Raw genomic sequence first — 25,400 nt, 5'->3', positions numbered from 1 at the left:
AAACGGGGCGCTGGCCCTTTAAGAAGAGGATAGGTAGGACAGAACAGGAACCCTGAAGATTTGTGTAGGAAGTGTTCTGGACCTTTCTCACCACTGCTCTACCCCTAACTCTTAAAACCTCTAAAGGGTGTCAGGGTCCTGGAAGGCCACTTGGTCTAATTCTCCCATTTCACAAAGGGCAAACCACGTCCTAGAAACCTGGGGCAAGTCAACCACAGTTACCCAGGGGCCAGGCCTGCTGGTTCCCATAGTGCTCAGCCTCTGGTCTCCAGAAACCCTTAGCCTGATCAGTCCCTCCCTCCCCACCCCAAAGCCAGGGTCCAAGAAGGGGCGATTAGTCATTTATAAGAGTATCCCACATGTGTGATGTGCCACGCTGGTGGCCTTGGTGGGCAGGTAGACTTAAGGCATCTGGGGTGCCAGGGACAGTTGCCGTCCTCTGGAGGGGGTAAGTGACTCCCCATTCTCACCCACACCCTGCACCATGCATGTGAGAGGGTGTTTGCTTCGAGCCAGCCAAGTGCAACAAGGAGGCCAGTGGCTGGTAAATAATTGATCAGGACAGCTGATAGTACCTCCCCAGAACTGCCCGCCAGCCCCCAGCCCCCCTCGCGCCTCGTGCTTGCGTCTCCTGCCTCCTGGCCCAAACCAGCTGGACCAGCTCTCCCAGTGCCCTCCTGCAGCCCCCCCTTCCCACCAGCCAAGTCACAGCATCCAGGGACCTTCAGGCAAACGGGTGGTGGGTCCTGATCCTGGAGAGACCTGAAGGTGGGCTTCTGGGCAGAGATGGCCCTGCAGAGCCAGATGTGGTCTCCAGCCACACCCATGTAAGTGTCCGGGGTTGGGGGTGGGGGTGGCTGGTGGGCAGGGTCTGAGAGGGGTTCCTTGGAGGACACTGGCCTTTCCGGGGGCCGGGGGGGAGGTGAGAGCTCCAGCCTGGCCTCTCTAAGGGCCCTAGGGGGAATGGAGAGAGGCAGCCAAACCCGCAGGCTCTTCATGTCCCCCTCCTCAGAGAGTCAGGTGGGAAATGTGGACCCCCACCTCCTTTTTCCAGAGATTTTCTGCAGGCAGTCTTCAAGCTCAAAGTCCAGCCTGGGGGTGGGGCTATGACTGAGGGGGACAGTGGCGGGAAATACCAGGGTCCCTCACTCCCATGTTCTGCCTCGAGAAACATCCCTCAGTGCCCCAGGTGGGAAGAATTGCTTGAGATATAACAGAAAAAGTTAACAGCTCCTAAACTGGGAAAGATGATGGCAAAATCGGAACCTTAGTTCCTTAGTGAAATGGCCACCAGCTGTTCCTGGTGACAAAAGGCCACGGCCACGAACACTGTTCGTATAGAGTTGGAGATGAACACTATCAAACGGGGTGCGCAGAGGGTTTTAATATTCAAGGTTTGAGGGCATTTTAAAGTAAGAGGGGGGAGGGGCTCCAGAGGTTTGTAAAGAGTTCTGGGTAAGCGTTTCCCCCCAGGGACCCCAATTTGGTTGCTCACTCTTTTGGGTCCCCCGTTGCATTATTCACCAACTACAAACCTGGTTGCTTAGCAATGGGAACCCGATCTCCACACACCTCCCCCCCAGCAAGGAAGAGGCAGGGAGATTACATCTTGGGAATGGGACAGCAGAGGGGGGAAGTTTAGTCCTCCCCCAAGGGCAAACTTATTAGCAGGGGGCCTGGGCTCCCTTTGGGATACCCTATTAAGCATGACATTAGCCCCCTAGGTCAACTGAAATCGGGAACCCCCAGGCTGATCTCTAGCCTTGTGGCTACCAAGAAGAGGGTGCCTTGACCCCTCTTACCTGCAGTGTTTCTAGTGTTTTGGGCCTGAGACCCCTGAGTTCTAATCACCTGATTCAGTGATCTTAGATGAGTCTTTTCACCACTTCTTGGAGCCTCAGTTTCCCCATCCATAAAATAGGAACAATGGTACTATTGCCTCCCAGGATCACTGGGAAGATTAAATGAATTGCTAGAGGCAAAGCATTTAACAGCACCTGGCACACTGTACATGCTGGCTAATCATGGTTGGCTGGTTTTATTCTCAGAATAGCAACTCAGCAAAGAGTGGACTAGTGTCTCAAGATCAGGGCAGGGAGGGAGAGGCAGAGGTGACTGTGGGAGTCTATCAGAAACCCTCTAGAGCCCTTAGAGCACTATAGGTAGTAAGTCCTGCATTATTATATCTTCATGGTGTGGCCAGGGAGGATTTGGGGGGCCCCAGCAGAGTTTGGGCAATGTAGCTAATGCTCACCCAATAGAGTTAGTGCTCAAATTAATAAATGTTTGAGGGCTTGTCCTGTGCCATCCCCCCAGGGCTACATATCAAGGACAACAGGTAAATAGATAGATCCTTCCAGATATTGTCCTGTGAAGCCCATCCACATAGCGGGCACTTAAGGCACATCTGTGTATAGGTTCATGTGACAAGGACTGTCCCACAGAAGGGGTGGCTCTGTAGGCTGGGAAGCAGGAATCCTGGGGTCCTCCATGGAGGTCAGTGATGGGGTGAGCTCAGGTTAAACCTTAAACACCAAGACCCCTCTGCCTCCTCCCAGCTCAGAGTCCAGTGCTAGGCTACATGACCTGGTAACCTTTGCTCCCAGGGAGGGGAGTTGGCAGGTGGCTCCAGAGTAACCATGGCAATGGCATGTGTCCACCTTGGGATGGACACTTTTCTCCCCAGATTCCCTCATCCCCCAGGGCTGAAGGTATCTTGGGTAGGAGCCGAGAGGTCTGGAGAAGGTGTGGAATTGGAAAGAGACACACAGCATGTTAGGGGCCTGGCAGGATTTGAGAGTGTCTGTAGGACAGCCTTGGACTGGTTCTTATAATTAACCATAAACATTATTAATCACGGGAATTACTAACATTATTAATAATAAATGACACTACTGTTTTTGGAACACTATGTCCTGTTTTTTCCTGCATGGATATTTCCTTGCAAGGGCACCTCTCTGCAAGGTGAGAATCAAGCTATCCCAGCCTATTTTACAGATGAGGAAACTGAGGCTCAGAGAGAAGATGTCAGGCCTAGGAAGAGCGTTAGTTTAACTTGTCTTGGTCTCTGCTCTCCCCCCCCCCCCCCACACCCTCCAAAGAACCCCTGAGCTCTCCCCCAACTCCTTTCAGTTGCAAAGGGGAAATAGAGGAAAATGCGGGCTTCGGTTGGTTTCCAAGCAGCTCAGGGATCTTGACTCAGAGAGGGGCATTCAGGAGGTGGCCAGATGCGGGCCTGGCCCTGGGAGACCCCCTCCGCAGTCTCTGCCTTTTCCCCACAGGCCCATGGCCGAGAGCTCCCTCTACCGGCAGCGGCTAGAGGTCATCGCTGTAAGTGAAGCCCTCCTACTGCACTCCACCAGGCGTCCTGGGCCCTCCTACTCTTGTCCCAGGTCTCTTCCTCAACTCTCTCTCAATCTGGGAAGCAGGCTTGACGCTGTGAAGTGTGTGTACGTGGTGGGGAGGGCGGAAAGGCACCCTCAGCTCCAGCCCTGCCCAGGGCACCCCACCTAAATCCTCAGGCCCCTCCCTCTGCTCCCTAGTTCGTCTATCTGGCCACCACCACCCCCAGAATGGTGAGGCCGTGTACCCCACACTCCCAGAATCCACATCCGATGCTCCATTTTGAACCCCTGTCTCCCAAACACCCCATGTCTGAACCCCATCTCTTAGACCCTCATCTCTGGATCCTCATCTCTCTAGATCCCATCCCTGTGAACCCCCATCTTATTAATCCCTATGTCTCTGATCTCCCTCTTCTGCACCTCATCTTTCTGGACCCCATCTCTACACCCTGGTCTCTCTGAACCCCCATCCTCTGACACCCATATCTGTACCACATCCCTCTGAACCCCCATCCCACTAACTCCCATCTCTCAGCCCTTGATTTCTGCATTTCCATCTCTCCGGACCCCATCTCTACGCCCCTGTCTCTCTGGACACTCACGACTGCACCTCTCCGGAACCCCCATCGCATAGTCCCCTCCCTCTGATATCGACATCTGGACCCCCATTTCTCTGGGCCCCTTTCTCTGTAACTCCATATCTCGGACCCTCACAGCCTGGTCCCCCTTGTAGATCTCCATTCCAAGGCCCCGTCCCCATCCCCTTCCACAGACCCCCCATTCCGCGCGGGCGAGGCCTCCGCAGCATCCCGGGCGCGGCCGGCCCCGCCCCCGCCGCCCCGCCCCCACCCGCTGCTGAGTCAGCGCCTCCGCAGCCCCCTCCCAGCCCGGGGCCCCGACGTGCGCTCCGCGGCCCCGCCCGGCTCGCAGCCCCGGGAGCCCCGGGAACCCCCGCGAGCCCCGCGGAGGAGGGAAGGCGGAAAGGGAGGCGGCGGCCCCGCCCGGCCCGCGGGCAGCTCCCGGTCCTCTGTGCGCAGGAGAAGCGGCGGCTGCAGGAGGAGATCCGCGCCGCGCGCCGGGAGCTGGAAGAGGAGAAACTCCGCGTGGAGCGGCTCAAGGTTGGGGGCGGGCAGGAGCGCCTGCCCAGCCTGGGCAATAAAGTGGGGGTGCCTATGAGAGTCAGTTTGGGGGGAATCATAGGAGCCTGTGTCCAATTTGGGGGAGCAATTGGGAGCATGGGTTCCAGCTTGGGGGGGGGGGCATTCTTCCTCAGCCTGGGAGGGTAGGTGGCGGTGGTGGTGATGGGGACATTTGTACCACCTTTGGGGGCAGAGTATGGGAACAGTGAAGGTGTTTGCCCATCTTGGGTATAGGGAGGGGCCAAAAGCGATTTCACCTCTGGGGGCGCCTGTCCCATGCTGGAAGGGGTGGGGAGATGATGGGTGTTTTGTTTTAGGCTGGAAGAGCTATGGGCTGGTAGTGGGGGTGTCTGTCCCACCTGGCAATATTGGGGGTGCACAGTGAAGGCATGTATCATATTCCCACCCTGAAGGAGAAATATCTGCCCCATTCCGGGTGGTTTTGGGCAATAAGAACTCTTCTCTACCCCGGGGATTAGGAGGGTACCGGACATGGGGTGGGGTAGTCGTTATGCACAGCTACCTTCCCATGCCCAGAGGAAGTCTCTCCGGGAGCGCTGGCTAATGGATGGGGCGGTGGAGGGGACGGAGCAGCCGGAGGACTCCACCTCCAAAGACCCCCAGTCACCCGAGGGCCAGGCTCAGGCCCGAATCCGGAACTTGGAAGACAGCTTGTTCACGTGAGTCAAGCCCCTGCCAGCCACGCTAGGCCAGGTCCCCAGGTCCACCCCAAGGAAGCGGCAAAGGGTGTGGGGGGATAGCATTGAGCCTGGGGTCCTGGCTCCCAGCAGCTCCTCTCTTCCTCAGACTCCAGTCCCAGCTGCAGCTGTTGCAGAGTGCGTCCACAGGTGCCCAGCACAAGCCCTCAGGGAGGCCCACCTGGCGCAGACAGGTGAGGGGCTGGGGAGCCAATGGGTGGGGGGGGAGGCAGCCAGCAGGGACAAAAGCACGATTTCTCCAACGGCAGTTTAACCACTGAGTCCTCTGCTATTGCTCAGCTCTGTGGTCTTGGACAAGTCGCATTTCTTGCTCCAGCCTCAGTTTCCCTATGTCCAAAATGAGAACAGCAGCAGCACAGGGCGGGAGGAGGTGAGGGGGAGGGTCAAGAAGATCATGGCTTTGTACTAGGAACAAGCCCGAGGAAGAATTCTGCCATAGGATTGCTCTTAAAGCCAGAACAAGGAATGTGGTGAGAAAAAGTGGGGGGGGGGGCAGTGCTCGTGGAATGTGGCCTCAGAGTGGGAAGTGGGTCACCATGAGATGCTCTTGTGATCGGAGGCATCCACACGGGCTTTTGTTTTAGCAGCACTTTTATTAAGATACAGTCTGTATGCATGCTACACAACACACAGGCTTTTGACAACCTTACATTAAAATCTGGATCTCTGGGTTGTCCCCGAAGTCCCAAGATCTGCCAACATTTGTGCCTGGCCATAGGGAAGAGCAGGGGCCACAATCTCTGGCTCTTCCTGGTGCCTTAGCTTAGCTCCCAGATGCCTGTTTCAGAGCACAGAGGGAGAAGCAGACTTGTTTATGGATGTGGGAAGCAGCACTTGTTAGGTTTTAAACACTGGCTGGGAGTTCCTTGCCAGAGAGGCGCAAGAAAGGATTCCTGGCCCACGGGAGCTCACCATCCAAGAGTCTGTGATGGGGGGAGCCCTGGGCAGGGGAGGAGCACGGGGGAAATCACCTGAGTAAGGTTGGGGGTTCAGGGAAGGCCTCCTGGAGGCAGTGCCATATATATGGAATCTGAGTGGGAACCAGGCAAGAGTGGAAAGGGAATTCCAGGCAGAGGAAACAGCCCACATAAAGGCCTGGAGGCCGGAAAGGGAATAAGATCAGAGAACTATGAGGAGATCCCTGGGGCTTGGCTGCCCCTCCACTCCCCTCCCTGAGCCCATTTTCATACTTTCGCACTGTCCCTCCCCACCCTGCCCCACTCCAGCTATGCTGAGCCTCTTTTCCAGTCCTTGAACTTGTGTAGCTCATTGCAGCCCCAGAGCTTTTGCTCCTGCTTTCTCCTCTGCTTGGAATGCCCTTATGTACCTCTTGAGTTAAGGCGGTCTCCTCCTGCCCTTTGGGTCTCTCTCTGTTCAGTGTCACTTCCTTGAGAGCCCCTCCTCCTGCTTATTTTTTTTTCTGCCATAGTCTTTCTCACTCCCTGGCATTACATATTTGTTTTTGTTTATACCTCACCCCCCTGGAATGTAAGTCCCCCAAGCAAAAGGCTTAAGTGTCCCTTGTCCATGGCAATCTCAGTAGGTGACAGAGTAGGTCCCTAATACACAGCTGTTGGCTCACAGACACAGTATTGACAGCACCTACTGCGTGTGAGGCCCTGGACCAGGTGAGGAAGGCTGAGGGTTTGATCCTGAATGTGATGGCGGGGTAGGGGGGTGCATTGAGGGTGTTTTGAGCAGAGGAGGGTACCCGCGTGCAGGTACAGACACGGGCTGGCCTGACCTTGTCTCTGCCATCCCTGCAGGGTCACCGGCCTCTCTCCCAGCCTACCGTGGAGGCAGGTCCCACAGGTGGGTGCTTGTGCTCCAGGTCTGGGGGTCCCAAGAAGAGGGGTCTGAATCTAGGGGCTCAGAATCTCACTCTGTCGCCCCGTTTCTTCTCCTTTCCTCCTGTCACTCCCCAAGACCACGCTGATCTGAACAAGAGAGCCTCCCTACCAGCTGGACCAGTGGACACATCTCCAGAGTCCCCCTCAGAGGCCCGAGATGAGGCTGTCAGGGCTCCGTCAGCCCTGAGGCTGTTCCCTGGGGCAGAAGGGGCCTCCTCAGAAGCCAATGGCCCCTGCCCTGAACTCAGCCCCCCTCCAGAGCAGGAGCCTAGTCAGGCGCTGGCAGCCTCCAAGGGGGGCGCGGACGAGGCCAAAGCGGGTGTGGTGAAGGTGGTATGGGAGGGGCTGAGGGCCACGGAGGACTGTGCCACGGCAGCCACGGGCCCAGAACTAGAGGCTAAGGTAGAGGAGATGGTGCTGGAGGCCATTGGGGAGAGGCAGGAAGCTAGCTGCCCAGAGCTCCCCTCCTGGGTGAAGGAGGACAGGGGCATTGTGGAGGTGGTCTGGGAGGGCGTGGGAGGGCCAGACAGTGGGGACTCAGAGGCCACAGGGGAGCTGGGCGGGGGCCAGAAGGCTGCGCAGGCCAGCTCACCGAGGCTTCTTCAGGTGAGACTAGAAGGAGCAGCTCCTGGAGAAGGTGTTCCCAGGGGCAGCCCTGATGGGCCAGGGGGCTCTGGAGGAGAGGAGGGGTCTTTCATTTGGGTGGAGAGGGTGACCCTCAGCGAGGACTGGGAGGAGCTGGGGGTGGAGGGATTGGAAGGGCCCAGGATGTGGGGACAGGGGGGAGGACCTGAGAGTCCACTGGGGGCAGAGAGGGGGGCAGGGGAGGAAGCTGGGGAGGCAGGGAGGGGCCAAGCAGAGGAACCAGTGGGCGGAGGAAAGGAGTGGAGTGAGGAGAAGGCAGGGACGGAGGAGGAAGGAGCAGACATGTCTGTGATGGCGGACAGGGAAGGAAGCAAGGACTCCTTGGAAGCAGAGAGGAGGGGGGGTGAGGACAAGCTGGGGACAGAAAGGGAAGCAGCTGAGGAACTGTTGTCAGTAGCAAGAGAGGCCGTTGAGGGACCTTTGAGGGCAGAGAGGGAAAGAGGCGAGGAGCCATTGCAAGTAGAGCTGAAAAGTGCAGAAGAGCCAGAGGCAGAGAAGGAAGACGAGGAACCATTGGGAGTAGAGCAGAAAGGAGAGGAGGAAAAGCTAGAGGTGACTGAAGAACCAGGGGCGTTGGAAAGAAAGGAATGCGAGGAGTCACCGAAAGTAGAGAGAACAGGAGGTGAGGCGCCACTGGAGGCCGAGAAAGAAGGCGAGGAGTCACTGGAGGCTGAGAGAGGGGGAGATGAGCCGCCACTGGAGGCTGAGAAGACCGAAGCAGTCAAGGAAGATCTGAGTCAGGAAGACCAGAGGGAGTCTGAGGGCGGACAGGAATGTCAGGCAGAGGAGGTGAGTGAGGCAGGGGCTCCCGTGGGGGCCAAGGAAGAGTCAAGGCCAGAAGAGGAAGATCCACAGCCCCAGGAGAAGCAGGAAGGCTCCCTGGAGGAGGGATCTGTAAGGCCCCAAACTCCTGCTGAGGGCCAGGGCCCCTCGGGGGACACCACCCCCCTCCTGGCAGAGACCCCAGCCCCAGAGCAGCCTGCCGAGTGCCAGCCACTGCTTCGGGCGCAAGGGCCTCGGGCCAACCCCAGTGCCCGGCCTGTGCCCACCTATGCACCTGCCCGGCAGCCCGAGCCGTCTGCCCCTCCTGAGGGCGAAGAGGCAAGCGGGCCTAAGCAAAAGACGTGCCAGTGTTGTGCGGTCATGTGAGCCCACGCCCACCACCCCACGTCCGGCTCCTCTCACAGCTACCTCGGCCTCTCGGCATCCAGCAGCGGGTCCCCGGCGCAGACAGGGCGCCACCGGGCTGGCTGGGCCACCTGGGAGCCAGCTGGCCCGCACGTCACCTCCTCCCGGGCTTCTGGACGCTTCCCACTGCCTGTGACCCTGGCCCCCTTCTACGACAAAGCCTTTATACTTGAAAATTAAACGTTCAAGCATCCGGACAGTCTGAGCGTGTGTGTGCTCTTGGCACGGGTCCCCCTCACCACCTCCGGGGGGAGAGAGCAAGGGCTTCACTCCCGCTGGCGTCAGGGAGTCGGTGTGAGCAGACATGGCTGCCGGACACAGCGCCCCAGCTACGGGAGCTACAAAAACGTACAAGGGTGTTTCTCTGGGTGGCTTGGAGTCACACAGTCACACAGTCACTTGGAACAGAGGTTCCTTTCCTCTTCGTGGTCCACCTTCTCCCGTACAGTTAAGGCGGGATGGCGGGCACGCCGGTGTCCAGCTCATGGGCAAGGGTAAGTGTGGAAGACCCTTTTGGGCCTCGTCTGGGCATCAGCCCGCGGCACTCCTGCCCGCAGTCCGTCGGCGGGAACTCCATCCGGGGCTGCGTGTGGCTGCAGGTGGGACAGCGGCGACGCCCAGCAGCTGTTTCTGTTAACAGCAGCAGGACAGATCTGGGGAGGCAGCTGCCACTCGATTTCATACACGTTCCTTTGCTCCCCCCTCCATCCATATACTCCCCAGAGGGCCAGACCCTCCCTCTGTAGGGGTCCTTCAACCTGTTCTTCCTGGCTGGGTGTCCTCAGGCAAGTGACTCAGCCTCTCTGAGCCTCAGTGTCTTCGTCTGTCAAATGGGCACCCCTCTCCTGGCCTGGGCTGGGTTCAGGCCGGAATTTGGGAACTGGGGGTGGGCCCAGAAGGCCCAGCTCCTCGGGGGTGGGCAGGAAGTGTTTCTCATAGCCAGAGCCCAGCTGGGTGGAGGTCTGGGGGGGCTCCGTAACCGGGAGCGGCTCCATCTCCTCCACTTTCAGGATGGGCAAGTCCCTGGGGGGCTGAGCCTGAGGCACCTCCTGGAAAGAGACGAGACAGGGATTCTGTGTCCCCATTCTCCCCCGCCTGCTCCCACCCACTCCCCGCTGACCCCCTCATTCGCCAACCTCCCAGACGGCCCAGACAAGCCAGGCTTTTCCGCTCACCTCCACATGGGGCTGGCCACAATTGCTATTGGCCGGATCAGGAATCTTCTCCCAGACCCAGCGGGGCAGTACCTTGTGCCGAAGGTGGAGGCACCTGGCAAGCAGGTAAGAGGGCAGAGAACCCAAGTGACGTGATACCCAGGCCCAGTCTGCAGCACCCAGGAATATCCGCAGAACCCTGAGGCGCTCCCTTACCGCTTGCCCCCCACCAAAACTTAGCTAGTGTCCAACTGTCCTCCCCACTTGGGCAAAGACCCACATGTCTGACAGCCTCACCTTCTAGATGTGGCCAGGCTCACACCACAGCCGGTCAGGAGCAAGCCCCACAGGAGAAAGACACCCGGCAGAACTTTCCACTTCAGGCTGTTATCTGAGGCAGAGGGGCAGAACATTTGGATACCAGGGATGGGAGAGGGATCGGGAAAGGAGCACACATGGGGCCGGGTTTGGGTGCCGGAGGCAGGTAAAGGAGCGGAGCTTATGAGTGGGTAGGGGCTAAGGGTGGGGGAGATCTTGGGGTGGGAGTGGGGCTTGTGAATAAAACAGTCACAGGTGAAAGGTCAAGGTCAGGGATGGGTGAAAGGGTCAGAGACACATTGCTTGATAATCCAAAGTATTTAGTAGGATCCAAATACCCCTGAGGCATCATCAGTAACAACCCCCAAGTCAAAAACTGAGCAGGGCCCCTCCTATGGCAGTCCCACCCCTCCCCCCTACCTGGTAGGTGAAGCCGGAGGCTGGGACCTGGTGGCCCCTGTCCTGCGTTGGTGGATGCGGTCACCCACAGCTCACAAGGACCCCAGGGAAGGTCAGGCAGGGTGATGTTCCGGGTGCTGCGGCTCACTGAAGGACACACCCAGAGAGGTTGGGGAGGCAGTCAAATCCTACCTCAGGGCCTTTGCATGTGCTTCCTCTGTCTGCAACACTCTCCCCAGATATCCACATTGCTCTCGCCTTCAGGTCTTTGCTCAAATTTCACCTCCTCAGTGAGGCCTTCCCTGACCATTAGAAAGTTCACTCCACAAGGGCTGTATTCCCAGCACCTAGATCAGTGGCTGGCATACAGAAAGCCCTCAAAAATGATATATATTCAAATAAATAAAAGAAAGAATGAGCATCCTATTGCCCATATGCACATTAACCCAGTGAATGGAGATTCTCTGTAGGTGGGGAGAAGCACACCTCGCAGAACTATATCTGTTTACTTATTTTTACTAAATGGTGCTTTTTTGCTTTTAAGCCAAAAGAGGGGTAGCTTTTCGGTTTGTTGTAGGATTATGGGAGACATGAACACTGATTGGGCTCTACTGCCATAGAAAGATGTCCAAAACAACAACAACAACAACAACAAAGAAAGATGTTCAAGTTAAATCAGCAGGGGAAAAAAAGAAAGTTGCAAAACATCACAGTCATAAGATATTCCGAGGCCAAACTATAGTCTTTAACACTGTCATCTTTTTAAAATAATAATCCAGGGGCACCTGGGTGTGATTAAGCATCCAACTTTTGATTTTGGCTCAGGTCATGATCTCAGGGTCCTCAGACGGAGCCCTGCATTGGGCTCCACACTGGGCATGGAACCTGCTTAAGATTCTTTCTTCCTCTACCTCCTTTCTCCCTCTCTCCCTCCCAAGATGATAATGATAGGGGCACCTGGGTGGCTCAGTGGGTTAAAGCCTCTGCCTTTGGCTCAGGTCATGATCCCAGGGTCCTGGGATTGAGCCCCGCATTGGGCTCTTTGCTCAGCGGGGAGCCTGCTTCCCTCCCTCTGCCTTCCTCTCTGCCTACTTGTGATCTCTCTCTGTCAAATAAATAAATAAAATCTTAAAAAAAATAAAATGATAATGATAATAATAATAATAAATGTATATATATTTAATAATCTAGATATGTATAAACATTTTAATCTAAAAAATTTTTAAATGGGGCAGCTGGGTGGCTCAGTCAGTTAAGCATCAGACTTTAGCTCAGGTCATGATCTCAGGATCCTAGGATTAGAGCCCCGAGGCAGGCAGCAGGGTGTCTGCTTCTCTCCCTCTGTTCCTCCCCCCAATTCATGTACACATACACACTCTCTCAAAAAAATAAATGAAATCCTAAAAAAAATAGAAAAACAAAAATTTTATTCTAATGATCCATATATACTTTTGTAATGTGCAATCATGGCAAAGTAATTATGTTAAAAAATAGGCTTTATCAGAGACAAATGCCAAAGCACTGATGTAATGAGGGGTAAAATGACACTGAAGACTCTAGAAAAAAAAGTACAGGGGATAAAATGAAAGCAGATTGGCAGGAAGTAGTTTGTTGACACCTGTGGGCACACCAGGGTTTATTATACTAGTCTCCCTACTTTTGTGTGTGCTAGAATTTTCTATAATACAAAGTTAAAAATCTTCAAAGATAGGGCGCCTGGGTAGTTCAGTGTGTTAAAGCCTCTGCCTTTGGCTCAGGTCATGATCTCAGGTTCCTGGGCTCAAGCCCCACATTGAGCCCCACATCAGGCTCTCTACTCAGCAGGGAGTCTGCCCCCCCCCCGCCTCTCTGCCCACTTGTGATCTCTGTCCATCAAATTAAAAAAAAAAAAGAAAAAAGAACACAACTCCTATCTCAGTGTTAATAGATACATGGAAAAATCTGGAAGCTGCATTATCAGTGTCAACAAAATTATGAGAATGCTGGTATTTTTTTTTAAGATTTATATATTTATTTATTTGAGAGAGAGACAGACAGAGCATGGTGCGGGGGTGGGGGGGATCCCACGTAGGCTTCCTCCCAAGTGGGGAGCCCAACGTGGGGCTTGATCCCGTGACTCTGATATCAAGAGTTGGTTGTGCAACCGACTGAGCCACCCAGGTGCCCCGAGAATGCTGATATTCTCAATGACATATTCCTTTAATGTGTCAGCCATGGCAATAAGCACAGATAACTTTTATAATTAGGAACAAAAAAAGGGAATAACAATATTTCTAAAAAGGAATATGTGTTCCGAGTAAAAATGTAGCCTATACCCAAAGGTATGAAAAAGAAAAGTCATACATAATCCTGTGATCCTGTTGACATTGTGGGCAATTTGTTTTCACATTTGTGCCTCTGCTTTGCACAATGCCAGGTTTATTTTACAAAAATGGAACCATCTCATGGAGTTGTGTCATCTTTTTATCTTTTTCATTTAATGAACATGACAGGCATCTTTCAATATCAATAAATATAGATCAGAGACTTCATTTTTAATGGTCAAATGACAGTCCATTATGTTGATAGCCACAAGGGTTATTGTCCACTAGGGAACAGACGACATCACAAATTTTCCCAGGCGCTGAGAGGGAACCAAAGGGGCCAATCGGGGGATAAGGGCGGGGTAGACTGATGGGTGGGTCTTGGGGGCGGGGCTAGGAGCCGGGGGCAGGAGGCGGTGAAACTCACCATTCATGCAGACAGTAGGCTTGGTCCCGCTCTGTACATACACAGTGTAGTGCGTGAGATGGCCCCGGAGTTGATGTCTTGGGACCTCTCCCCAGGCTATGACAGGGGTCCCTGGAGGGGCATCCTGGAGTCGCCAAAGCACCGGCCCAGCTAGGGGCACTGGGGAGAAAGCCAGTGTGTCAAGGCCAGCTAGAGTTCCAGGGGGTCACTCCATTCTCCAGCTCCACCACTTACCCAGTTCCTCTCTGAACCTCCAGACTGAGGGGGCAGGGGCCACGCCCCAAGGAGAGACTGCTGTCACCGTGATTCGGTAGGGGACCCCTCTTTCAAAATTCCCTGGTTGGTGGAGGAGAAAGACAGAGTTGGCTCTCCCTCCCCTACTCATTTTCTACTCGGTAGACGTCTTCATTTGGGTCTCCTGAAAAATTCGTTGAGATAAATATCTGGGTAACAGTAATTGTTCTGGGTGGTAACCCCACAGAACGCCAACAGGGCAGCTGGGAAGTGAAATAGGAAAAGAAAGGCCGCCAGTAAATGAGAACAAGTTCGCAATGCAGGCATTGGAAGCGCAATCCCGCTGGCGACCTCTGGGAGGCAGCAGAGAGCAGATGCCGGCGAACCAAGGAGGGAGGAAGCTGGGATATTTATCCACCAACACTTAGTAATTGGTGAAGGGCTGCCTCTGGGGCGACTTAATTCACCAGCACTTCCAGACTGCTTCTCAGATGGGCAAAATACTTCAGTGACCAGAGAAAGCCTTCAAGCCAGGAAAGACGGGTACCAGAGGCTGGGAGATGCTCAAACACCAGGCTATAGGTGGGGCCTGCACACCACCCATCATGGTGGGTGAGGGTCCTGAGGTCCCTTCACAAAACCTACTGCTGCTGCCTGGCCTTCCCCAAATGGGAAATTTCCAGAAGCAGAGCTCCTCCTTGCTTAGGAAGGACTCCGCCCTTCCTAAATGTTTCACTCAATACCTTTTCATGCTCTCCCAAGTCCTTTACACCAAGGATGGGCTCCCCAATGCCACACCCCAGCCCAGAACTCACTGTAAGCCCCCAGACCCGAGTAGCCAACAGCCCCATGGATACCTCCATTTGGATGAACATCTCCAACACAATGTATCCAAACGGATCCCCAAAATTCTGCCGCAGGACCTCCAATCAGAACCTGCCTGCTTATTTCCCTTCCTCAATTCCAACCCGGTATGGCCCTCACCCCTTCCCCGATCCATTCCCCCTGAGAGCAGGCAGAGATCACCTGTAAGCAACAGAGTCAGGGCATATCCCTCCTCTGCTCAGAACTCTCCATGGTTCCTACCTCACATAGAGCAAAAGCCCAAGTCCTTCCTGTGGCACACCAGGCCTTGCACAATTTGCACAATTGCACCTCCCCGCCCTCATCTCCTCCCACTCTCCCCCTCACTCATTCCACTCCAGCCATGCAGGCCTCCCTGCTGTTCTAACACATCAGGCACTTTCCTGTCTCTGGGCCTTTGCACTGCCTGTTCCCTCTTGCTTTTCCCTCAGACTTCCTCATAGCTCCCCCTCTCGCCTCCTTCAGGTCTTGGTTCAAATGCTGCTTTTCCAGGAAGGCCTTTTCTAAAAACCTTTCTTTCTAAAATAGCAACCTCCCTCCTTCCCTTTGCCCTGTTTTATTCTTTTTTCCCCCCAATTACATTATGGATGTACTTGTTTTGTTATTGTTTGTTTCACTGGGCTGCTCACTCCACAAGAAAGTCAGCTCCATGAGGATGGGGATGTTGCTTCGAGAGTGAGTGGTGTGATGGTTCAGGGCCTGGCTTGAGGGGCCTGAGTATCTGGTTCAAATCCTGGTTCTACCATCTATTTGCTGTGTGGCCTCGGGTCAGTTGCTTCACCTCCCTGGGCCTTTTTCTTCATCTCTACCTTGAGCACGATAATAACAGAAACTTACTTTATAAGTAAGTCTGAATACTTTAATGCTGCTGGTAAGTGCCAATAGGCAGCAGCTGCTATCACTGCACACCAGTGTCTAGAACATGGCCAGGCACACAGTGAGTGGTCAGTGAACACTGCTTGCAGAAATTAATGATATTTTAACCACAACACTCCCTCCTGTAGGTCCACGAATCAGTCTGCTGGACAGGAGCTGGGATGGAAGCCTAGGTGTCTGTCCACAGCCTCACCTGGCAACAGAGCACTGAGGTTCTCAGGGGGAAGCCGGATCCAGCGGAGGTGCTCCAGGCGATCCCCGTCTTGAACCCAGTCCACCACGTGCTCCTGCAACTCCCCAGACCCCCGCTGCCAAGTCACCAGCAGCCCTGTGCTGCCCGCAATGCTGCTGACCACCACGTCTCGGGGGGCGAGATCTGGACCTAGATGGGGGTTGGAGAAGTCTTGGCTGTTCTCTCAGGAAGTCCCTGCCTCCCTCTCCAGGGCACTGCTCCGAGGAAATTCGCAGCCTCTTACCCAGGCAGGCCAAAGAAAGGTTGGTAAGAGGCTCCCAGCTCGTGGCATTGATGGCAGACACCCCAACCCACTCGGCCAGGGCGGGGACAGAGGAGCTGCAGCAGGGAGCCGTCTTCTGGATCAGCTCCTGGCCTTCAGCCTGGAACCAAACTTTATAGCTCATCTGCACGCAGTGCCCCGGGTTCTGGGGGATGAGAGGAAGAAGGGGTTAGGATCTCCCATCTACCAGATCCACATCCTGTGTATCTCAGTGAGGGTCACCTCACAAACCAGTCAGCAGACTATTTCTGTTGGCTCCACTTTACAGATGAAGAAACTAAGTCTCGGGGAGCTCAGTGGCAAGGGTGACATTAGAATACAGTTCCAGGACCCACACTAGGGGGAACTGAGTAAGACGCTCCCCTTGGATGCAAAAGTTAAAGGGGAGGTTACCAAAAACCCAGTAACCAAGAAAAATTATATTTTAATCAATTAAAATCAAGGGCAAAGAACCCACGACAAACTAAATTTCAAGATCTGAAGTACAGACAGGATCTGACCCTGCCCTTATATGAGCCTGCCTTGCTTGCCTCATCCTAGTCTGTGTCCTGTGCAATTCTTTGGGATTTCAAAATTCCTACTGTTGTATAGAGGAAAAAATTTTGTAGATGATTATCCTGTCTAATAATGTTAACTGATCCTAGAACCAAACTCCTTTTGATGTACTAAGACAAAATCTTTGTGGGCGGCGGGGGGGGGGGACCCTGGTTTTAATGTTCACTGAATTTTTAAATATTCAGAATAGGGGCACCTGGGTGGCTCAGTGGGTTAAAGCCTCTGCCTTTGGCTCAGGTCATGAGGCCAGGGTCCTGGGATAGAGCCCTGAATCAGGGTCCTGGGATCGAGCCCCAGGGTCTCTGCTCAGCAGGGAGCCTGCTTCCCTTCCTCTCTCTCTGCCTGCCTCTCTGCCTACTTGTGATCTCTGTCTGTCAAATAAAAAAATAAAACAAAATCAGGGGCGCCTGGGTGGCTCAGTGGGTTAAGCCTCTGCCTTCAGCTCAGGTCATGGTCTCAGGGCCCTGGGATCGAGCCCCACATCGGGCTCTCTGCTCAGCAGGGAGCCTGCTTCCCTTCCTCTCTGCCTGCTGCTCTGCCTACTTGTGATCTCTCTCTCTCTCTCTCTCTCTCAAAAAAAAAAAAAAATCATTAAAAAAAAAAGATCTCCTGTCTCAATAAATATGATCTATAAAAAAAAAGTACTCAGAATACATGGGGACTTTCTAGGCAGTTTTTATGATCAATTCGCAGCACAATCTCTGTTCTTTTTTTTTTTTTTTTTTTTAATTTATTTGACAGAGACACAGTGAGAGAGGGAACACAAGCGGGGGAGTGGAAGAAGGAGAAGCAGGCTTCCCGCCAAGCAAGGAGCCCAATGCGGGGCTCGATCCCAGGACCCCGGGACCATGATCTGAGCCAGAGGCAGACGCTTAACGACTGAGCCATCCGGGCATGTCACAATCTGTTTTTTTTTTTTTAAAGATTTTATTTATTTATTTGAGAGAGAGAGACAGTGAGAGAGAGCATGAGCGAGGAGAAGGTCAGAGGGAGAAGCAGACTCCGAATGGAGCTGGGAGCCCGATGTGGGATTCGATCCTGGGACTCCGGGATCATGACCTGAGCCGAAGGCAGTCATCCAACCAACTGAGCCACCCAGGCATCCCCACAATCTGTTTTCTAATTAGAAAATTCTTTAATGTGCCCTGCATCACCTCACGCCTTTGAAATCCCTGGAAACTGGATCTATGGCCTGACATGTGGTCAACTTTGGTAAATATCCTAATTATATATGGAAGAAAGGCATATTCTGACGTTTCCTATGTAAGTCCATTAGGCTGTTTGTTAATCACCTGTTCAAGTATTCTAGATCTTCACTTGTTTTCCATCTATTATGAAATCTCTGATGGGGTATATTAAAATCTCCCACAACGGTTGTGGATTCATGTATTTCTCCTTGTAGTTCTGTCAATTTTTGCTAAATGTATTTTAAAGCCATATTATTAGGTACATACAGATTTAGTGTTCCTCTCACATTGCTGGGCTGCATAATTGCCATATGCAGTTACTTTATTTTCCCTTTCTCTTCCACAGAATATTACAATTAGAATACTTTATTACATATTCATTAAGACACGAGAAAAATGGGTTATCTATGTATTTCATTTCAGCATAGTAAAGGGGTGTTAAAGTATGTGTTATGACATAGACACTGAGGCTGTGAATTGGTGTGAGTCTCAGCTCTGCCACTAACCAGTTGTGTGGTCTGAAGCAACCTCTCTGTGTCTTTCTTTTTTTTTAAGATTTTATTTGACACAGAGAGAGAGATCACAAGTAGGCAGAGGAGAAGGCAGAGAGAGACGGGGAAGCAGGTTCCCCGCTGAGCAGGGAACCCAATGTGGGGCTCGATCCCAGGACCCCGAGATCATGACCTGAGCCGAAGGCAGAGGCTTAACTCACTGAGCCACTCAGGCGCCCCAGTGTGTCCCATTTTTCTTATCTGTAAAGTCAGTTAATATAAAGGAGCATGGAGGCTAGAACCTGGCACATAGTAAGAGGTCTGTGTTACATGTGGTTAAAATTAATATTAGACTGTGAGGCCCAAGAGGGTATGGGCTCTGTTGTTTTATTCCTTGCCATTATTTACTGTGAGCCAGGGCCTAGCAATGCCTGGAACATAGCAGATGCTCAACGGATTTGGATCAGTGAGGACGGCTGCATCATTGTCTATCATCTCCTAATGTCATTCTGACACTAGCATTCAAGCCCTGGCACACTGTGCTCTATTTTATGGAGCTGAGCCTAGTCTGGCTTTCAAACCTCTGCACCTGCTGTTCCCCCCTGCTTGGAACATCTGTACACATCTTCATGTCTCAGCTCAGATCTCCCAGAATTAGCTGACATGGGTGGAGGCTAGCTCTGTGCCCAGCACTATGCCAGGGCCTCTCTGAGCATCCCCTCCTTGGAGCCTTGGAGCAATCTCAAGAAGGCGGCACTGGAACCGCCGTCTTGTTTACACCGGTGTTATCTGGGATTTCCTGACGTGTGCAGAAAGAATGGAACCCCTCTCCATAGCTCACCTTCCACAGAAGCAGGGGTTCCTGTCTGCCTGGTGTCCCACAGAGGTTCCCAGATATCCATACATCTTTTGGAGCTGTCAAGGATGAGGAAAGGGGTTACAAATCAGAGTGGCCTAGTGGTACATACTGCCAGGAGGGAAGTCGAGGTTATAGGGGCAAGCCTGGAGATCCTCACCAGAGGGCAGTGTCTGGAAGAACAAAGTGGGGCTCCACTCGCTCCAAAGATTTTCTTCTTTTTCCATTCGGCAGCGGCCCCGCACCTCATAGCCAGTGGCCAGCTCCAGGTCCTGAATCTCGACAGGTGCCAGGGGAATGGACTTCAATTCCGGCTCCAGCTGGGGGATAGAGAGGAAAGAGCAATGAAGCCGAGGACTGAGTTGAGAGTACTTGACCCGATATGTCAGCAGACTCCAACTAGCCTGCTTTGTCCCAAACCCTGGGGTTCTCAGGACACAGAGCTTTTGTATTTGAAATTGGGACCATCCCAGGCAAGAAGAAGAGACGAACTAGCCACCCTATGGGTCATGTATAGCAGTAGGTAGTAAATTTTATCATTATCCCCATTTTACAGTTGAGGAAAACTGAGGCCCAGAGAGGGGAAGTGACTTGCCCAAGGTCACAAAGCAGATGAATGCTGGAGCTGAGAGTCATAATCGGGCAGTCAGATTCCAAAGCCTATATCTCGGCATTTCTCTGAATTGCATGAATAATCACAGTGACAACTGTCTTCCACATGGCAAAGTTTTGCAGCTGAGACTATTAGTTATCCCTAATAACCATTCTCCCCTTTTTCCTGTGGAAATGGAAGCTCTGAGTATCAGTTGGAAACGCGGCTGTCAAGAGTAAGGACTCCATTTCCCAGCCTCCCTTACAACCAGGTAAGACCATGTGACTGTGCTCTGGCCAATGAGATATGAGAGGAAATGATCCTGGTAACTTCTGGGTTGTACTAAGTACAGGGGCCGGTTCCCTAACTCCTTCTGGGGTCTCCTTGCTCTAAAGTTCTCTTCCATTTGTCTTGCTGTGTGAGCTTGCTAAGGTGCTTAACTTCTCTGAGGTTGGCTCCCCCAGCTATGAAATAAAAATCTTACAAGCATCTACTATAGGGGCCCCTGGCGGGCTCAGTCAGTGGAGTATGCGGACTCTTGGTCTTCCTGTCCTGAGTTTGAGCCCCATGGGTGGGGCAGACCTTACTTAAAATAAACAAAAATTAACATATAAATAAATAAATAAAAGCATCTACTATAAAGGGAGGTGGGGAGGGACTCATCAAGATAATCCATTCAATTAGCTTGGGACCTGATGTATACCAGGTGCTCAGAAATGTCAGCTGCCTTTATTCATTATTTTGAGGTGTTTAAACTAAACCTTGCTCCTTATCTGTAAAATGGGTAGGTATAAAATGCACCCACTTCAAAGAGTTCTTGGAAGGGTTTCATAATTTTAAGGTTAATGTAAGCTATTGGAGAACTTCTATTCATTCACAACAATGTTTGAGGACATTTACTGAGTTTCTCAAAAATTCCAAGTGGAATTTGGGATCGGGACAGCATGGAATTTTAGATTATTTGGTGGTGGGGGGTGATTTTTTTAGCTGAACAAGATGCACGTACAGGCCTTTTTGTGTGAGATGTGGACAGATCCTAAGGGCAAGTAAGGAACAGGTCCTGGGCTGGGTTTCTGATTTGGGGATAATGCCCTGGGCCCTGCCTGGAAGACAGTGAGGAAAACGGGGGGCCCTTGACACTCACCAGGGTCCAGGCCGTCCCCTGGCATCTTTGATAGTAGAACTGGCAGGCCATGACATTATGGGGTGGCCACACAGGTGGGGCCCAATGGACAGTGGCCTCCAGGGGCTCATCCTCTGAAAAGTCCACGTCAGGGTACAGCCTGGGTGCATCTGGCTTCACTGAGGAAGGGGAGGCCAGGTGCATTAAGCCAGGACTTCAGGGACCACCCACCCCACATAGAGCACACCCCCCCCCACATCCCGCCGATTACTTCGGGTTTCCAGATTCACGAAGACTGGGGGCCAGAGAGGCTGGCCTGCCTTGGTACCCCAGACAAGCAGTTCATCAGACATGGTCAGCTGTTCCCTCGGAATGGTCACCCAGCTCTGCCCGGCGGGCACTGGCACGGTCCACGTTCTTTTGGAATGGCTGTGAGGAGAGATGTGGGGATGACGGGGTGTGGGGCCAGAGCCATAATGATAACTCCTCTCCCTGGGTTCAAATCCCAGCTCTGCCACTTCAGAGCTGTGTGACCTTGAACAACTGACTTGACTTCTCTGTGCCTGTGTCCTCATCTACAAAACAAGAGTGATAGCAGGACCTGCTGAAGGGCTGGAGAGCGAGGGCAATCGATGAGACAATAAAAGGAATGTGTTTAAAACTGCACTGGCTGCCCAGTACATGTCATGCGAGCGTTGCTTACTGTGTTCATTGGCACCTGCTTATAAGTACGCCATTTGCCCTTACAGAACTATCCAGTCAGCAGATACATACTGACAGGCCCTCTCATAGAAGCTGGGGACAGGGCTGCGACCAAGGCGGGCGAGGACCCGCTCTCTGGAGCTGCTCTTCCTGTATGGGAGGCAGAATCCCTAACGTATGTAACGGATGATAACATCATCAGGCCCGTGAGGAATGAGTGCTGTTTCAGGTCAGAGATCTCTCAGACGAGACTTTTGAACAAAGGCCTGAAGGTCATGAGGGCGGAGCCATGCAGTACCTGGGGGAAAGCATTTCAGGAAAAAGCAGCCTTCCGGAGTGCAAAGGCCTTGAGGTACACTCACGACTGTGTTTGAGGAACAGCAAGGAGGAGGCCTGCACGGCAGGAGTGGAATGAGTGAGGGGGAGAGTGGGAGGAGGCGAGGGCAGCGAGGCGAAAGGCAAGCTGCAAGGCCTAGTAGGCCACAGGAAGGACTGGGGTTTTTACCCCAGTGAGGTGGGACCCCTGGAGGGCCGGAAGCAAAGCTGAGATGGGCCCTGACGCGGATGTTCACGGGCGCCCCCTGGCGGCTGTGGCGAAGAACAGACTGTGGGCTGGAAGGTGCAGGCCAGGGGCCCCAGGAGAGAAGGTGACTGACCACATGGCCCAGGTTAGCCATGGTGGATGGGGGCTGGACCAGGGTGAGTGCCCAGGAAGGAGAGCGCGTCAGATTCTGGATGATGTAGAAGGTGGAGCTAGCAAGGCTTGCTGACAGACCAGATGCGGGTGACAGTGAGCGGTGTTTAGGATATCCTGACGGATTAGATTTCCAAAGTTCAGAACAAGGCTTTCATAAAACAGCAGTAACAACAAAAACGCAGGTGCTGGTGAAGATGTGGGAAACTGCAGCCATGGTACACTGCTGGAGGGAATGCAAAATGTCACAGCTGCCGCAGAAAACAGTTTGGCAGTTCCTCAAAAAGTTAAACACAGAATTGCTATAGGACCCAGCAATTTCACTCCTAGGCACAGACCCCAAAGAATCAAAAAACAGGAACTCAAGAACTTGGCCATGCATGTTCATAACAGTGCGAGTCACAATCACCAAAAGATGAAAGCAAACCAAGTATCTATCAACAGATGAGTGGATACCCGACACGTGATAGATCCATACAGTGGAGTCTCACTTAGCCATAAAAAAGGAAGGGTGTTCTGATTCCTGCTACTATGTGGCTGGACTTCAAAAACATACTAAGTGGAAGAAGCCACACATGAAAGGCCACATTTCTTATAATTCCATTTATAGGAAATGTTCAGAACAGGCAAATCCATAGAGACAGAAAGCAGGGTGGTGCTTGTCAGGGGCTGGTAGGGGGCAGGGGGAGGAGGATGAGGAGTGGCTGCTAATGGGGATGGAACTTCCTTTTGGTGTGATGAGAATGTTCTGGAACTAGACAGAGGAGGTTGTTGCACAACACTGTGAATGTACCAAACGCCACTGAATTGTTCATTGTTTGTTTGGGTTTTTAATATTTTTTTTTTTTAAAGATTTTATTTATTTATTTGACAGAGAGAAATCACAAGTAGTCGGAGAGGCAGGCAGAGAGAGAGAGACGGAAGCAGGCTCCCTGCTGAGCAGAGAGCCCGATGCGGGACTCGATCCCAGGACCCTGAGATCATGACCTGAGCCGAAGGCAGCGGCTTAACCCACTGAGCCACCCAGGCGCCCTGGGTTTTTAATATTTTATTTATTTATCTGACAGAGAGAGAAAGGAAGAGAGCATGAGCAGGGGGAGAGGTAGAGGGAGAGGTAGAAGCAGACTCCCAGCTGAGCAGGGAGCCCGACATGGAGCTTGAGCCCAAAATGCCAGGATCATGACCTGAGCAGAAGGCAGACGCTTAACCAACTGAGCCACCCGGGCGCCCCCTGAACTGTTCATTTAAAAATGGGTTAGCTTAATGTGATGTGGATCTATCTCATTAAGAAAGGGGGAGGCCTTCTCCGACTCCTCCACCCTACACCATTTAAAACTAGGCCCCTCTGGAATGGAATGGCTGTGATGATTGCACAACAATGTGAATGTATTTGATGCCACTGAACTGAACACTAAAAATGGTTGAGAAAAAACGATGGTAAATTTTATGAGTATTTTACCATCATTAAAAACAAACAAAGAAGGGGCACCTGGATGGCTTAGTCTGTTGAGTGTCTGCCTTAGGCTTGGGTCATGATCCCAGGGTCCTGCATTGGGCCCCTGCTTCTCCCTCTGCCTGCAGCTCCCCCTGCTTGGGCGCTCTCTCTCTCTCTGACAAATATATAGATAAAATCTATTTTTAAAACTCCCCAAAAACAAAAAACAAAAACCAGGTGCCTGGCTGGCTCAGTTGGTCAAGCGTCTGCCTTTGGCTCAGGTCATGATCCCAGGGTCCTGGGATTTAGCCCTGCATGGGGCTCCCTGCTCAGTGGGGAGCCTGCTTCTCTCTCTCTCTCTCTGTGTGCTTGCTCACCCTCTATTTCTCTCTCTCTCTCTCTCTCTCTCTCTCTCAAATAAATAAATAAATAAATAAAAACCAACCCACCCACCCCACTGTGGTTCCCACCTTTCAATGCCCCTTTTACTCCTCCCTCAAGTAGCCACATGTGAAACAAATTCGAGTTTGCAGCTGTGCTTCATCATGAGGGAACCTAGGTCTCCCCTTGACTCCATGAGGGCCAGGCTCCACGAGGGACAGGCTTTCTGACTGCCTCTTTCTTTGCTGCATCCCTGGCACCAGACCAAATTACCTTTCTATACCCTCAGAGAAGTTAGGTTACTTGCCTAAGGTCACACAGCAATAAAAAAAAAAAACCACCTTCTAATTATTAAGCAATTTCTCTTTGCTGATGCCTAATTCATTGAACCCTCTGAACCAACGCTGGGAGGCAGGTTCTTTATCATCATCTTTTGACGGGGGTGGGGGGGGTGGGGGGTGTTGGTGACTGGTCTAGGGTCACACAAGGAAATGCTGAAACTTGGAATCAAGGGCTTGCGAGGGGGAGGGCTACGGAGCAGAACTATTGGAGTGCTCTCAACCCGAGTATGCTAGGACCTGAGCGGCCACCCTCTAAAGCGTCAGTTTCCCCACGTCAGCCGGTTGTACTCACTACTTCTGGCTCTGGAGGTGCAGCGTGGAGGGTGCTCCCAGGTCCCCAAGAGCTTCCCACGAGCAGTTCAGATCGCCCAAAGGTCCAACTCCATAGCACTGCAGTGGCCCAGGGCTGTCTGGAGAGGGAGGCGGGGGTGGGGGTGGGGGCGCGCAGGGAGTCCGAGGGAAAGGGCTCAATGCCCCCATCCTGCACATCCCAGAACCTGAATTTCCCCCGACTTCTGCCAATGGTGCAGGGCGATCCGGGGGTCCCTTCCCGGCGAGAGCAGCAGGAAGGGGGCGATGGATACCCCTCCTCAGTCTTTGGGCATAACTCCTCCCCTCCCTCTGCCAGCCACATCCTGTTACCACCCCTAGAGCCTCCACCCCACCCGTGGGCCTCGGGCTCCCACCTCGCGGCCGACCCCCCACCCTCGACCCCGTTCGCCAACTCGTCTCTCCGCCCGGTCCCTGCCCGGGGAGGTGCAGAGGGGCATCTGCCCCTCCGGGGTTCGTTCCGCAAACTTGCGGTGCACGCGGAGGCTCGGCGCTCTCGCGGCGATCGCGGCGGCAGGGCGCCTGACACAACTCACCCCGGGACCGAGTCCGGTGGCCCAGCAGCAACAGCAGGGGCAGCAGCACCAGCTTCGGCCACGGCCCGAAGAGGGGGGCCCGGGGCCCCCGCATGGCGCCCCACCGCGCGCCCCCGAGTCCTGCCCGGCCCTGCCCGGCCCAGCGCGGCCGCGCCGCCCGCCTGGCTCTCCCGCCCCACCAGCGAGCGGCGAAGGGAAGCGT

General features: G+C 53.3%; 2 protein-coding genes across 4 annotated transcripts; one reads left to right on the top strand and one right to left on the bottom strand.

Moving 5' to 3' along the window:
- The first annotated feature begins 620 nt into the window (after positions 1-620).
- On the top strand, positions 621-9,087 carry PALM3 (paralemmin 3). Of its 2 annotated transcripts, XM_059389200.1 has the most exons (7): positions 622-827; positions 3,282-3,330; positions 4,382-4,462; positions 5,021-5,163; positions 5,291-5,375; positions 6,969-7,014; positions 7,129-9,087. In XM_059389200.1, the coding sequence occupies exons 1-7, from the start codon at positions 787-789 to the stop codon at positions 8,844-8,846; spliced, it is 2,163 nt and encodes a 720-aa protein (XP_059245183.1). In that variant the 5' UTR covers positions 622-786; the 3' UTR covers positions 8,847-9,087. The 2 variants fall into 2 exon arrangements, with proteins under 2 accessions (XP_059245182.1, XP_059245183.1); XM_059389199.1 differs by having other exon boundaries at positions 621-827; positions 6,969-9,087.
- On the bottom strand, positions 9,029-25,359 carry IL27RA (interleukin 27 receptor subunit alpha). 2 transcript variants are annotated; one of them, XM_059389201.1, is made up of 14 exons: positions 25,199-25,357; positions 24,625-24,742; positions 21,051-21,208; positions 20,801-20,958; positions 19,225-19,384; positions 19,050-19,123; positions 15,937-16,120; positions 15,654-15,842; positions 13,721-13,822; positions 13,487-13,645; positions 10,778-10,903; positions 10,337-10,430; positions 10,061-10,154; positions 9,029-9,934 (listed from the first exon to the last, which is right to left on the bottom strand). In XM_059389201.1, the coding sequence occupies exons 1-14, from the start codon at positions 25,290-25,292 to the stop codon at positions 9,680-9,682; spliced, it is 1,965 nt and encodes a 654-aa protein (XP_059245184.1). In that variant the 5' UTR covers positions 25,293-25,357; the 3' UTR covers positions 9,029-9,679. The 2 variants fall into 2 exon arrangements, with proteins under 2 accessions (XP_059245184.1, XP_059245185.1); XM_059389202.1 differs by lacking the exon at positions 13,721-13,822 and having other exon boundaries at positions 25,199-25,359.
- Between the last annotated feature and the right edge of the window lie 41 nt (positions 25,360-25,400).

Source organism: Mustela nigripes, chromosome 2, assembly GCF_022355385.1.
Source record: "Mustela nigripes isolate SB6536 chromosome 2, MUSNIG.SB6536, whole genome shotgun sequence".
Classification (NCBI taxonomy): Eukaryota; Metazoa; Chordata; class Mammalia; order Carnivora; family Mustelidae; genus Mustela; species Mustela nigripes.
Note: the sequence above shows the minus strand (reverse complement) of the source record. Positions and strands in the feature narration are given on the sequence as shown.

Excerpts from the sequence above, each read along its gene's own strand:
- PALM3 (XM_059389199.1), top strand. The coding sequence starts at position 787 with ATGGCCCTGCAGAGCCAGATGTGGTCTCCAGCCACACCCAT. Across the intron at positions 828-3,281 it reads TGGTCTCCAGCCACACCCAT|GCCCATGGCCGAGAGCTCCC; the intron begins GTAAGTGTCCGG and ends TTTTCCCCACAG. Across the intron at positions 5,376-6,968 it reads GGCCCACCTGGCGCAGACAG|GGTCACCGGCCTCTCTCCCA; the intron begins GTGAGGGGCTGG and ends CCATCCCTGCAG.
- IL27RA (XM_059389201.1), bottom strand. The coding sequence starts at position 25,292 with ATGCGGGGGCCCCGGGCCCCCCTCTTCGGGCCGTGGCCGAAGCTGGTG. Across the intron at positions 20,959-21,050 it reads CGTGAATCTGGAAACCCGAA|TGAAGCCAGATGCACCCAGG; the intron begins GTAATCGGCGGG and ends CCCCTTCCTCAG. Across the intron at positions 13,646-13,720 it reads GAGGTTCAGAGAGGAACTGG|TGCCCCTAGCTGGGCCGGTG; the intron begins GTAAGTGGTGGA and ends CTTTCTCCCCAG.